Source organism: Drosophila albomicans, chromosome 2R (assembly GCF_009650485.2).
Source record: "Drosophila albomicans strain 15112-1751.03 chromosome 2R, ASM965048v2, whole genome shotgun sequence".
NCBI lineage: Eukaryota > Metazoa > Arthropoda > Insecta > Diptera > Drosophilidae > Drosophila > Drosophila albomicans.
This window is the reverse complement of record NC_047631.2, coordinates 13,737,065-13,751,881: the sequence shown is the minus strand read 5'-3', so window position 1 is coordinate 13,751,881 and position 14,817 is coordinate 13,737,065. Positions and strand designations below refer to the sequence as shown.

Genomic DNA, 14,817 nt, shown 5'->3' with positions numbered 1-14,817 from the left:
TATTTACTTAATGACAGCGAAAAGTGGCAGCCTGTTAACGCTCCTGAAACCATACGGCTCAGCGCGAGTCGACAAGTGTTCAAGCTGCTTGCTTTTGTCCTTGCTCCTGCCTCTCACTCTCTTTCTCTATCTCTACTACCCCTCGACTTTTAGTTTTAGCTTTTGGCTTGACGGCCATTTCATTAGACTAAAATGTTCAACCCACACACATACACAGAGATGCGAAAGGCGTGTGTGAGCTTTTGTTTAACGCACTGCGCACTGAAAACAGAATTTGCATTTGGCTGCTCCATTGAAGCGTCGAACAATTGAGTTGTGCCCAGCTGTGCCCTTTTCTCTGCTCGGCTTTGTGTTTCAGGGCCGTGCGCCAAAAGGCGCGCAAAATATCTTTTCATTCCTTTTTGGGAAACGCGCGCTCGCAAAGGAACAAAAAAGACGCGCACACTTCTCAAAGGCTGGCTCGCTTTTGATAGCTTTTATTTATGATTAGGATATGTGCTCATACTCGTCGACTGCCTGCCTGCCTGTCATCAATCAAAAAGTGCGCAAAATCAAAATCAAAATGTCATTTGTGTATGTGTAGAACGAACTCCCCCTCAGATATTGTGTGTGTGTTCTGTGTCTTTTCGCCGCGTGATTTGACGCTTTTGTAGTCGTGACTCTCGGGGGAAGAATTGCTTTCTGAGCCAAAGCGAAATTGCTCTTTGGCTTGCTTTTGATAACAAAAAAAAAAAAAAAAAAAAAAGCAAACCATACCAACTCTTGGCTCAGCTGGCAGGTATATAAAGTACGCCCACAATAGAAGTATCAAATTGCAAGTGATGTTAGTGTATTCTGACCAACAATCAATAACAATTTGAATGTTGCAGCCGGCAAAGTTCACCTTTTGCCTTTTGGGATTCATCAGCAATTAATTAATGCAAGCACAGACAGAGACGCACATAAATCAGGTTTAGTCTCAATGCCAACTTCACATATTAATTAAACTCTAATCAAATCGAGCCATCCAGCACAAACACAACAATTGTCCAGTCCGTTATCGAGCCATTGTTCAATCACTGGAAATTAATTGAGCCCAGGTAGAGGACGAGTATAATATACACTGAGTGCAGCCAACCCTCTGAAACAAGGTGCAGTTAACGCCACATGCCACATGCTGCCGCCACACATGAAAAGCCAAGCAAAGTACGAGTTGCACTTTAAAATTTCAATTCAATTTAATCTAGTTGGTGCTGGCAATGGCAACCGCAGGAATTATCACAATTTTACACGTAACAAGTAAGAAAGCTACAGTCGAGTGTACTCGACTGTGAGATACCCGCTACCCATTTTGAATAAAAGAAATATATTTTGCGGTATTTTCTCAAAATATACTGCAAAAATACTATAAAAATATACCGAATGGTATATTTGGTATATCGACATAGTACCGTATTCAAAATATACCATAGACGGCTCAATATACCAGATTGTCAGCCAAAGCAACTAAGACCCCTAGTAAGTAGGCGTTTTTGCCCATACAAAAGTATTTCTTTAATAACTTCGACAATTTTTATCTGATCGCAACCAAATTTTCAGGAATCATAACTACTATAGTAGTTATTATATATACCAAAATTCGCAATTCTAGCTTTACGATTACGCTTGTTATTCGATTTTTTTGATTTGCGGGGGCGGAAGGGGGCGTGGCAAAAATTTGAAACAAACTTGATCTGCGTGCAAACATAACAAATGCTGTCGAAAAAAAATTATAGCTCTATCTCTTATAGTCTCTGAGATCTAGGTGTTCATACGGACGGACGGACAGACGGACAGACGGACAGACACACAGACGGACAGACGGACATGGCTATATCGTCTCGGCTGTTGACGCTGATCAAGAATATATATACTTTATAGGGTCGGAGATGCCTCCTTCTACCTGTTACATACATTTCCTGCCGGCACAAAGTTATAATACCCTTCTACCCTATGGGTAGCGGGTATAAAAACGGCATAAGTCACCCAGGCGAAAAAGGATGTTGCCGACATATGTCGCCAAATGTCAAGCTAAACAACCAGGGGTTGCTTCGCTCATCCAAACTCATCATCAGGAAGCAGGTTCAGTTCAACGAGCCAACAAACCGCCCACGCAATCAAATAATTCTGAATCATTACATTTTTTTAGCGAATCACTCTCCCTTTGCTTCTATTGAGACAGTTAGTTTAACTTGATGTTCATTATAATCCACTCTAAGCTTGCTACAGGCTCTCGCACTCTCTGCATGTTGCATGAATCCTGTCGAAGTCGAAGTCGAACGAGAACGAGAAAGAGAACGAGTATTCCCCGAAGCACTAAAGAAGCAACAGCAAAGCACAATCTCCATCTCCTGCCCCATTTCCGTTCTCCCCCGAGCTCTCAACTCTATTATTAAATGCACTTTTAATCTTGGTTGCCACTCTCTCTTCCTTTCCATCTCCATCTCCATCTGCGTCTTTGGTTGCTGTTCGCTTTCAATGATTTTTCCATTTTGCACCCTCAAATAGCGAACGATTATCACCCTTAAATGGTACTTTACACACACAAAGAATGTCATGCATTGAATGGAATTGAACCTCTCTCTCCCTCTCCCTCTCTCTTTGCTCTGATCGAAGTGCATGGAAAGGTAGCTGCAAGCTCAACTCTGACTTGTTATACCCGCTACCCATAGGGTAGAAGGGTATTATAACTTTGTGCCGGCAGGAAATGTATGTAACAGGTAGAAGGAGGCATCTCCGACCCTATAAAGTATATATATTCTTGATCAGCGTGAACAGCCGAGACGATCTAGCCATGTCCGTCTGTCCGTCTGTGTGTCTGTCCGTCTGTCCGTCTGTCCGTCCGTCCGTATGAACACCTAGATCTCAGAGACTATAAGAGATAGAGCTATAATTTTTTTTCGACAGCATTTGTTATGTTTGCACGCAGATCAAGTTTGTTTCAAATTTTTGCCACGCCCCCTTCCGCCCCCGCAAATCAAAAAAATCGAATAACAAGCGTAATCGTAAAGCTAGAATTGCGAATTTTGGTATATATAATAACTACTATAGTAGTTATGATTCCTGAAAATTTGGTTGCGATCAGATAAAAATTGTCGAAGTTATTAAAGAAATACTTTTGTATGGGCAAAACGCCTACTTACTAGGGGTCTAATTTGCTTTGGCCGACAATCTGGTATATTGTGCCGTCAATGGTATATTTTAAATGCGGTACTATATCGATATACCACATATACCATTTGGTATATTTTTTAGTATTTTTAGTATATTTGGTATATTTTTTATAATAATACCCCAAAATATATTTTTAGTATTTTTGTAGCATAATTGGTATGTTTTGAGAATAATACCGCAAAATATATTGCTTTTACTCAAAATGGGTAGCGGGTATCTCACAGTCGAGCACACTCGACTGTAGCTTTCTTACTTGTTTTTGTCTAAAACTATACTTGGCGGGTTTCTGGAATATTTTATGATTGCTGTTTATACATTTCTACTAGAGGAATTATTTCTATAAAAAAGAATAAAAAAATTCCATTATTCAGTTAAATTGATAAAATTTTATAAAATATACAATAAATAAATGCAATAATTTAAACTTCAAACAGCAGATTGCATTTTATTTGGTACAGTCACAGATTTTTTTTTAACTTAAATTGGATGAAACAGAAATGCAACGATTCAAACAGTTAGAAGACCAAATGCGGTTCTCCCTCGGGAGTCTTGATATAGATGCTTTCGATATTGCCCCATTTACCCTTGAGCTGCGGGACTAAGAAACGAATCGCAGTGATGATGTTGTCATTAAGCTCTTCCGGAGTCAAGCGAAGGTTGCCAATCACAGTGCTCAGTTTGCGTGAGTTGATCAACTTGAAATTTATGGTATATTTCAATTCCTCGATTTTTTCCATCATCGGTTTGTCGTGGCTCAACAGCCGACGGATTTTGTTGGCCCTGAAAAATTGGACCGCCATTTTGCTTGGCATTTGAGCGCATAGACTATCCGAAATCAGAAATGCATCATAGGTCATGATTATTTTCTTCATATAGTATTCGACGGTCTTTTTGGGTTTGAATATGATGTTTGCTTTAATGCAATGTATGCCATTTTTAATGGCCTCAGCGCAGTGCAACTCATCGCCAAGAACGCACACATTCAATTTGGTACGGATCGAGTGGCTCAACCGAATCGATCTATGGAAGTAAGCATGAGAGTGATTCTTCAGATTAACATGAAGCTCCACATTTTTGTACTTGTAGGGATATTTTGGCTTCGGAGTCGCCAGTAATTTGTTGACGGCTTCGTAAACTCCAGGATTGAATGCCATGCTTATTGTTGTTTATTCCTTTTATCGAATTGTTTGTATTCCAATTTCAGTTTCGTCACTGTAATAATACAATGCCTTCTGTAAATTCTGAAAATTTGTGTTTCAATGCCTGCTCAAATTTGAAACGTTTAGCAATTTGCTTTTTTTCTCTTTTTCATGCATTACAAAAATCATTATACCCGCTACCCATAGGGTAGAAGGGTATTATAACTTTATGCCGACAGGAAATGTATGTAACAGGTAAAAGGAGGCATCTCCGACCCTATAAAGTATATATATTCTTGATCAGCGTCAACAGCCGAGACGATCTAGCCATGTCCGTCTGTCCGTCTGTGTGTCTGTGTGTCTGTGTGTCCGTCCGTCTGTCCGTATGAACACCTAGATCTCAGAGACTACGAGAGATAGAGCTATAATTTTTTTTCGACAGCATTTGTTATGTTTGCACGCAGATCAAGTTTGTTTCAAATTTTTGCCACGCCCACTTCCGCCCCCGCAAATCAAAAAAATCGAATAACAAGCGTAATTTTAAAGCTAGAGTTGCAAATTTTGGTACATATAATAACAACTATAGTAGTTATGATTCCTGAAAATTTGGTTGCGATCAGATAAAAATTGTCGAAGTTATTAAAGAAATACTTTTGTATGGGCAAAAACGCCTACTTATAAGGGTCTTAGTTACTTTGGCTGACAATCTGGTATATTGAGCCGTCTATGGTATATTTTGAATGCGGTACTATATTGATATACCAAACATACCATTTGGTATATTTTTAGTATTTTTTAAGTATTTTCGGTATATTTTCAAAATGATACCGCAATATTTTGCCTTTATTAAAAATGGGTAGCGGGTATCTCACAGTCGAGCACACTCGACTGTAACTTTCTTACTTGTTTTTTTATTCATGCTGATATCATTTAAAACGTGGTCAGCAAAAATACAAAAGGGCAGCTCGACCAGATTAGTTTGCTTTGTCCATATTTATTTAACTTTTTGCCAGTGATTTTTATTTTCGATTTGCAAACTGGCAAAAGTGCATTAAACACGAATTCAAATCCCTTTTCTAAGTGCATTATAAATACAACACATACTAAACTAAATGTTTTTTGCCAAGAAAAACTTGAGTTAAAACGAATCCATTTGCTTGCTAAGAGTTAGCTCCTTAATAGCCTGTCATTTCGAATTTATGCCAAGTAACTGGCTCGTCTGGTGTCGATTAAATGAACTCTTACTTGCTTGCCAACAGCAGCAGCAGCAGAAGCAGCAGTAGCCCAATCAGATAATCACCCCAACCTAATGCTCGACCTCGTCCTCGTCCTCATTCCTGTCTCTTCCCCACGGTGCGCACAGCGGGCACAATTACACGCCGCAGACCCTAAAAACATTGCACAAACAACTAAGTAGTCGACTCGAAGTAGAAATTGTGCCTGATGGCCAAACAGAGATGGATGGATCGGACTGGATGACTGACTGAATGGGTGGTGGGGTGGTTGGTATAACCAAAAAAGAAAAAAAAACATCCCTGTTGCTGTGGACTCTAGGGTTCTCTTAAAGAGCACATAATTGGTCTGTAATCTATTTTTGACAGATTGAATTTCGCTTTTATCTTGATTTTGTTTTGACTGACTCGGTTGCTGATGCCTGATGTGCAGCTATAGCCGTAGTTGTAGCTGTCTCGCTGCCAGTCGTAATTGGGTTGTATATGCCAGAGCAGAGCAGAGAACATGCCACCCAATCTGGCCCACTTGTGGGTTGAGAGGGTTGCTCTTGATGTTACTTTTGTTGTCGTTCTCCTTGTTGTCTCCTTGTCTCGTTGTCGTTTGTTCAAGTAAAGATTTGCTAAATGGTCGCCGGGTTTGTCTATAGTTTAATATGATAAGTGGGTTCAGATTCGAGCCTCGCTCCGGGTTCGTGTTCGTGTTCGGGTTGATATTTTGGGCTGCGCTTGGGGACTTTGATAACGGGTCTGGCAGAAACGGTTAAATGCCAATTTATGTGTTCGAAAATTGGTAATTTTAAACCGCAAAGATTTTCAACTGTAGATAAAAATGTTGTCAGTCAACCCAACAAAAAAAAAATGGAAAGTCGTAGCTGGATTGTTGGACATTATTCATGGCAGAGCTCAAGTGTTTTGCATTTCATAATAAATTATATTAGCCTACAATGTGTTGGCAGGTATGCTCTCTCCTGGGAAATGCCTCTTGCTCATCATTTGACTGCCAACAAAATGTAAGAGCAGATTACTGATAAATTCACACTTCAATTTCGCACATGGACGCGTTTGATTTCAGTGCGGCCTACGAAAGCGACAACTAAATGGATCTCGAAGGCAATTTTTTGTTGTACGATTTTATACCAAGTGTCAATAGGGTTGTAGGGTATTATAAAATCAAAAACTTGGAAGGTATTAAGATATCATGTTATCCGGAATATTTTCTATATATGGACATATATATCATAAATGTAGAATTATCGTTATACCAAATATAACTGTTGGTATATTACTTATACGTATATACTAACGAGAATACCCTTTTCGCATTGTTTAATTTAAAACGAGTATATATCGGTATACAATTTATCGAATTTGATATATTTTAGTTTTTATCGGCATATTTTAACGATAATACCGCTTTGGAACTGAAGTGTAGTGAGTAACTCAAAGTCCAGCACACTCGTTGGTAGCTTTCTTACTTGTTGTGTGTTCTTATTTTGCTGCGTTACTCGACATACACACAAATTACACACCACATGCAACCCATTTAAGTTGCCGTTTAAACAGCCTTACCCTCCAGCTCCGAACTGTCAACCCTTGCACAAAGTCAATTTTTGGAAAATGTTTCGCATAACCTGTAATTTTCACACTACAATTTCTTTTTTGTGTCGTCTACGCTTGTGTCAATTATTCATTTATTCATTTGCAGTGGCATTCAATGTTTTTGCTGCTGGGCGTTTAATGAATTGTGCGCTTGCGGCATTTGCATCACCAGGAGGGCAGCCATTACCACGCTGCTATGATACCCACTTGCTGTTAACCAGGAACGCGACGAGCACACAAAAACAAACAAATAATAATCTACTTGCAACAGCAGCAGCAACAGCAGCAGCAACAAAAACAAATGCTGCCTCAATCAGACGACTGCTGCGCTACAAAACTTTGTACAATTTTTTGCAATTAAAATGATTTTTGTTCACATGAAACCCGACTGGGGACTCAGCTGCGTCCTGTGCGCAAATCCTTTCACGAGTTGTCAGTACACACATGATATTCTATACGAAATAACTTTGCAATTGAATACTTACGATATAGTATAACATATATGATGATGATTAGTTATGGCGTATTTAATTAATTTATGACTGTTGCTTTTGATAATATAATCAGGCAAGCGAGGCAAAGCTTGTGCTTTGGGGCCAAATGCATTTCCCACAAATTGACTTTAATTGCAGCTCTGTGACACATCAAAATGCACACCTTACTCACACTCTCCATCTCTCTCTTCCGGCAATGGCAAATAACACAACAATAACAACAGCATATTGCATGCTGAGCTCAGCTTCGTTGCGAGCACAAAGGGGTTCATCGTTGCTTTATTTGGCCGCAGGCTAAATGACATTAAATTACAAACGACAACAACAAGCAGAAGAAGGAGGAGGAGGAGAAGGTGTCCTGGAAAGGGGAACAATCAAGCCGAGCATAGAGCCGTTGACAACACTGATTTTGGAAAATGTTCAGCGCGCACACACTGTGGCAAAGCGTTTTACAACAGCTTGCAGAGTGTATCCTGTGTGCCTCGTCCTCGTCCTGCCGCATAACTCGTTGCTCAACATTGTTGACTTCCTGTTTTCTCCCCTCCCCACCTATGTATATACACAGACCCGCTGGCTCCGTAATTTGTAGGTACACGGTGAACGCGGCGTCCAAACAATGGCTGCGCATCAAATGACATTTCTACAGGACTCTCAATTTGGTGATCCCTGACGCCGCCCTATTGCCAGCCAACCAACCAGCCAGCCAGCGAGCCTGCCTCAAAAACAGCCGAGTGCATTTTTATTGTCATTCAATTGGATTCGAATTTACAGCGTGACAATTGACGCCTCACAAACAGGAAGTTTCCGGCTCCGCTTCTTGGATCGTCGCTGCTGTAACTTGAGCTGTGCTCACATTAAATTAGCCAGCGACTTGATCTTGCTCTCGCATTTCTTGGCCCAATTTGCAGCAAATGCATTTGATGTTAATTGCGATTGTGCATTAGCGAACACAAGTGTATGCGTGTATGAGTGTGATTGCGTAATTCGAGTTCACTGTTTGTGCATTGTTTGTGTTATTGCATTAATTTACAACAATATGGTGCGTAATGACCCAGAATTTGATTATGCCATTGTGCTGCTCTCTTTCCCTCCTTCTCCAGCATTTTCCCAGCTTGCTGAGTGCCTCTTTCTGTTGTAAGTTGTAATTGTAGGAGTGTCCCAAACAACTTAGTCTCATATTACCTATTCACTGCATTCGTATAAGTATTCGAACAGTGTGAATACACTCTAAAAGGATTTTAACCGGCTCGCCTTGCTTATCAACATTAGCTCAATACTTTTCCCCATATTCTACCAGATTCAGAAAAACTTGATTGAACCCAAAGGAAATTAGATATTTAGAAGTGTCTTGTCAACCAGCATAAGTATGAAAATTGTTGCTCATTTGCCTATTAAAATTTTACGACGCTTTTAAAAATGTAAAATCGAGAAAACCTATTTTATCTGCCTTCCAAATATTTTCTTTACTTTTAGTTGATTAAACAAAGTAATTCAGCACCATTAAAAGCGAGTATATATATGGGTATAAGTTACCATCTACGCATTTTCAATAAAAGTAGATCAGTGCAAAAGCGGTATAAAAATATACCAAGTTATAAAAATACTAAAATATAATATATAAAAGCTGCAATTGGTTAAACGACATATTACTGCAATCAAAATATACAACAAAATTATAAAATGCTCCAAAACAATAAAGCGTTTTATAATATAACATTACTTCTTGAATAACTTTTTTTATTGCAACTTAATTTTCAGGTATCATACCTGCAAAAGACTGTATTTAATATATTTTGTATAGAAAATCTATTCAATATAAATATTGTTTAATTAATATTAAGAGTCTTAAATGAAATATATTGTTCAGATAGTATTGAATTGTTAGGATTATTGTAAATAAAACAAGTAAGAAAGTTACAGTCGAGTGTGCTCGACTGTGACATACCCGCTACCCATTTTTAATAAAGGCAAAATATTGTGATATTATTTTCAAAATATACCAAAAATACTAAAAAAAAATGTTTAAAAACAAATATACCAAATGGTATGTTTGGTATGTCGATATAGTACACCATTCAAAATATACCATAGACGGCACAATATACCAGATTATCAGCCAAAGCAACTCAGACCCTAGTAAGTAGGCGTTTTTGCCCATACAAAAGTATTTCTTTAATAACTTCGACAATTTTTATCTGATCGCTACTGTAACTATTACTGAATATACCAAAATTCGCAACTCTAGCTTTAAAATTACGCTTGTTATTCGTTTTTTTTTATTTGCGGGGCGGAAGTGGGCGTGGAAAAAATTTGAAACAAACTTGATCTGCGTGCAAACATAACAAATGCTGTCGAAAAAAAATTATAGCTCTATCTCTTATAGTCTCTGAGATCCAGTGTTTCATTCGGACAGACGGACAGACACACAGACGGACATGGCTAGATCGTCTCGGCTGTTGACGCTGATCAAGAATATATATACTTTATAGGGTCGGAGATGCCTACTTCTACCTGTTACATACATGTCCTGCCGGCACAAAGTTATAATACCCTTCTACCCTATGGGTAGCGGGTATAAAAATGAAATAAAATAAAAACTGATATATCATATGTGTAGTTAAGAAGCTTTGACAATATACGTTTTAAGTGCAGAATAACTATCAATTTAGTGATTATTAAACTTAAATGTAATTGAATAACATGAAGTCAATAAGAAAATGCAATTGAAAAAAGTAAAACTTTAACATAACTTATTTCATGAAGGCAAAAATTTTCTCTATGTCAAATAATTTTAAACCTAAATTTATTGTTCTGTTCATCAGATTTATTTTTATATGTTACTATACGTATCTTCATTGTTTTTTATTATTTGCAGATACAAAACCACAGCCTATCTGCTCAATTAATCCAATTAATCTTTAAATTTATTTTTCCTATTTAGTCGTGTGCAATTAAAATGACAATTAAGTAAATTTTTAGTAAAGCGCCTAATGCGATTATTTCAAATAATTTATATAAATAATAGTTTAAGAGGCACGTTCGTAAATTAAATAAACGAAGGCTAGTCGCATCAGTCACGAACAGAAAAACAAGCCATAAGGTAAAAAAAAGCAACAGCAGCGACAGCAGAAGTCATAAAAAATGGATCGCAGTGGGCAAGAGTACAAATGCAAGTTGATTAATGCACCTCAAGCACAACAACAGTAACTGCAATAAAAAAAAAAAAAAAAAAAAAAACAAAACTAAATGAACAAGCCACAACGCATTGCTGATGATGAGTCTATTACAGGCAATAACAACAACACAGAACAGACGGACAGTCAGACAGAACACATCAACTGACGCAATTGCAATTGCCCAAATGTTTGGGATGTTGATGCGTTTGTGTGAGTGTGTGTGTCCAACCCTCAGAGCAACCCCTGCTTAGTGCGAAGGACACGCGCTGTACGCACTAAAATAAAGTCCATAAACGAAGCGAAGCGCCAACCGCAATGGCTAAAAAATAAAGTACATAAAAAGCATTAAATGCGGCCGTCATAAAAGGGAGCACGGGCTGAAAATTGGCAACGTTTTCGGGGCTGACCACACACACACACATTCGCACACACACACACCACACACTCATATAATGACAGGGATAATGTGCAGTGAGACGCGCGAGTTGTGCAAATAAAAATAAATGTGCTAAATGGATAATAAAAAACAAAAAGCGACAGTCATAATGGCCACTCACAAACACTCGACAACAATTCGAGACTAAACGAATAAAATTGCACAAAAAATCACATTGTTGTTGCTTTGTCCTTTTTTAAGCGTAATTTAACTGGTGTGGCCATTGGACTTAATTGAACTGTCAACCAAAATACGATCAGATAGATAAACATAATAGTCCACAACATGGACATTCAGAATGTTTTTGCTTTTTTTATGGCTCGCAAAATCGGGAATTCCATTTGAACGAGCGACAAACTTGCCATCACAGTTTCAGCCAGGTCAGACATAGTTATGTAGTGAAGAGTGACTGCGCAACGAGCAAAAAAAAAAAATGGGAACTAGACAATAGCCAACTTTGTGCTAAGCTGCTGCACTTCATGGCCAAAAGGGCTGCAATTAAAATAAGTACCTCAACGTTTGCCTGCCGTTGCGCTGATTTAAATACATAACAACAACACCCAAAAAAAAAAAAAAAAAATAAAACACGAAAAAACGTTGCCAAAGTTACTCAAACATACCCCGAGATACGAGTACTATATAGGCATATACACACATATGTATGTAGCTAAGTGCTCACACACACACACACACACACACACACACACACACACACACACACACACACATACACATGCCCGTGGCGGTGGCGGTTATGAGAATACCACCTCAGCTAACCACTGCTTGTCGTAAAAGGCGACTAATGTGGTATCAAGGCCGAGCCCAGTACAGCCTTGATTAGGATACTGGAAACACCACTTCTGATTTGAAGAGTTGGGCTGACAGTCACAGTATTCTAGTATCTGAGTAGACAGAGTGATATCTTGTCGAAACGACTACTAGGCTAATGCTGTGACTGCCCCCGTCCCGTTAAAATCGTGGCTGACCTCTAAGCACGCTTAATGTTTCGTCCCCATTCAGTTGGGCGTACAGGCTCAGTTGAGACTGCTCCTGATTTACGTGGATCTGGCTCTGAACATACGACCCCATGAAGGCGTATGTCAACCCTCGCATGGCCTCCCTGCTACATAGACAACCATGAGATCATTAGACACGACTGTATTACGAACATTGATAACGACTTAGAGTAGGGACCCAATCACACTGATGTTGACAACAAGCAAAGGAAGGAAGGGAGAAGAGGAGAGAGAGAGGAGAGATATACAGGAGTCTGCGGATCGATCGGAAGGAGTGGCGAATGCTGACCCGTTCGCAAGGAAGCCAAGGGTTTCACACTCGCCGATAAGAGTGCCTGTAATTGCAGCGGTATCTGCGCCATCTGAACGGGCGTCCGAATTAGTTGCAGGTAAGGAAGCACATCAGGGTGAACAACGACCCCCGCCAACGCAACTTAACCTTAAAGTTGCGCAGATGCAGAGGTCAAAGCCAGTCCCACCATCGGACAACCCTATGAAGGAGAGCTCGTCGACACTACGACCGGACCCGGCGAAATCTTCAGAACTTGGGGTGCACGGTGCTAGCAATGGGATTACCGATCTCATCAGCGTCCCGACTCAAAGGTTTGGAACCAGATCACCACCTGTCTCGCCTTTACGGCCTGTGGATCTGTCCACGGCATGGCAAAATGATGATCTGCTTAGTATTCTTAATAAAATGCAAAGCAGAATCAGCGTACTCACGGCAGCATTCGAGACTCAGCGACACGTCACTAAGGTATCAAAGGATGCAATAGCTGAACTCGCCACTCTCAATAATAGAGCACTGAAGCTACAGGAAGGAAACGCAAAGGAGGTTCTCGCCAGGAATGTTAGCACCCAAACAGAGGGCCTTAATAAAAAACGGACGCCAGTAGCCAAGGAACCGGAAGAAAAGAAGGCGATCCCCCAAAATAATAATGGGCAACATAGCAAAAAGATGGAAACAACCAAGAAGACATCATATGCTGAAGTGATCAAGAAGCCGAGCCCCAATAGCAAAAGCTCTGAGTGGAAGAAGGTGCAGCCTAAAAAGCTGCGCAAGAAACCAGAGGCGCTTATAGTGACCAAGACGGGAGAGACTACGTATGTAGAAATACTACGGAAATTGAAGGGGGACCCGAGTCTGATAGATATAGGAAAACAAGTCCAAAAAATTAGACGGACCCAGAAGGGAGAACTAATCCTGGAATTGGAGCGAAAATCAGGTCCACTAGCTAATAAGATCAGAGAGGGCATAGAGAATTCCCTGAACGAACTAGCCTCAGTTCGCTCGGGATCACAGAAGACCACCTTACTGTGTACTGGTATGGACGAGGCAACGACTGCCGAAGACCTTGCCCTATGCCTTAAGACTCAGTTTGGTGAGATCTCAAAGCCGGATGTGCGAGGCATGAGAAAAATGCGTGATGGGACCCAAGTAGCCACGTTAATGCTGGATATAGCTGACGCTATCACGGTACTAAAGAAGGGTACCGTAACCGTGGGATGGTCTAGGTGTCGGATCACCCAAGACACTAGGCCAATGCGATGCTTTAGATGCTTAGGCTTCGGGCACCGCGCAAGCAACTGCAGGGATACAGATCGCTCAGATTGCTGCCTACGATGTGGAGGCAGGGGACATAAAGCTAAAGGCTGTGTAGAACAGTATAAATGCCTAATCTGCAGCGAGGATAGGAACCATGCGACTGGTGGTTTTGCGTGTCCAAAATACAAGAAGGCCAAAAAACAGGAAGGAGTAAGGAGCCAGCACCATGCAGAGCCAACTTAGAATTGCCCAGCTGAACGTAAACCACTGCGCGGCTGCCCAGAGCCTACTACAACAAACCGCAGTGGAACGCAAGGTAGATGTCCTTTTGTTGAGTGAGCCCTACATCTCTAGTGGGGGAACGCAGACATTATACTAGACGAGCGAGGAAAGGCGGCGGTAAAATGCTGCACCGGAATACACGTACAGGAAGTTCAGTCCGCTCCCCATCGTGGCTTTGCGTATGCAAAATTGAAGGGGGTTCATTTCTACAGCGTCTACGCCCCTCCGAGCGATAGTTATGACCAATTCGAAGAGATGCTGGAGCATCTGGTACAACATGCGAGAGTAAGAGGGCCAGCGGTTATAGCGGGCGACTTCAACGCCTGGGCAGTAGAATGGGGGAGCCGAACATCAAATCAACGAGGTAGGGCAGTCATTAATGCAATGAGTCAGCTCGACCTGATATTGCTGAACGACGGACTCAAACCAACATTTGACAACGACAGAGGCTCATCATACATTGACGTCACCTTCGCCAGTAGGGCTGTAGCAGGGAATGCGAAGTGGGAGGTACTTGACGACGTAACAATGAGTGACCATGCATTGATTGTTTTTAATGTTACACTGACGTGCGTGATAAGCAAACAACGAATAAGTGAGTTAGGACGGGCGTGGGACGTCAACAAAATTGACAATGACATGCTAAATTACGTTATTGACGATCTGGAAAACCCAATTGGACCTGCAGAGACAATGGTATCAAAC

The 14,817-nt window shown here is 40.5% G+C and overlaps 1 protein-coding gene across 1 annotated transcript; it reads right to left on the bottom strand.

Moving 5' to 3' along the window:
* Positions 1 to 3,707: 3,707 nt before the first annotated feature.
* On the bottom strand, positions 3,708 to 4,346 carry LOC117575016 (60S ribosomal protein L10a-like). The gene has a single exon (XM_052006843.1). The coding sequence runs from the start codon at positions 4,344 to 4,346 to the stop codon at positions 3,708 to 3,710; it is 639 nt and encodes a 212-aa protein (XP_051862803.1).
* Between the last annotated feature and the right edge of the window lie 10,471 nt (positions 4,347 to 14,817).

Bases quoted from the DNA above. Each gene is read 5' to 3' on its own strand.
- LOC117575016 (XM_052006843.1), bottom strand. From the start codon at position 4,346: ATGGCATTCAATCCTGGAGTTTACGAAGCCGTCAACAAATTACTGGCG.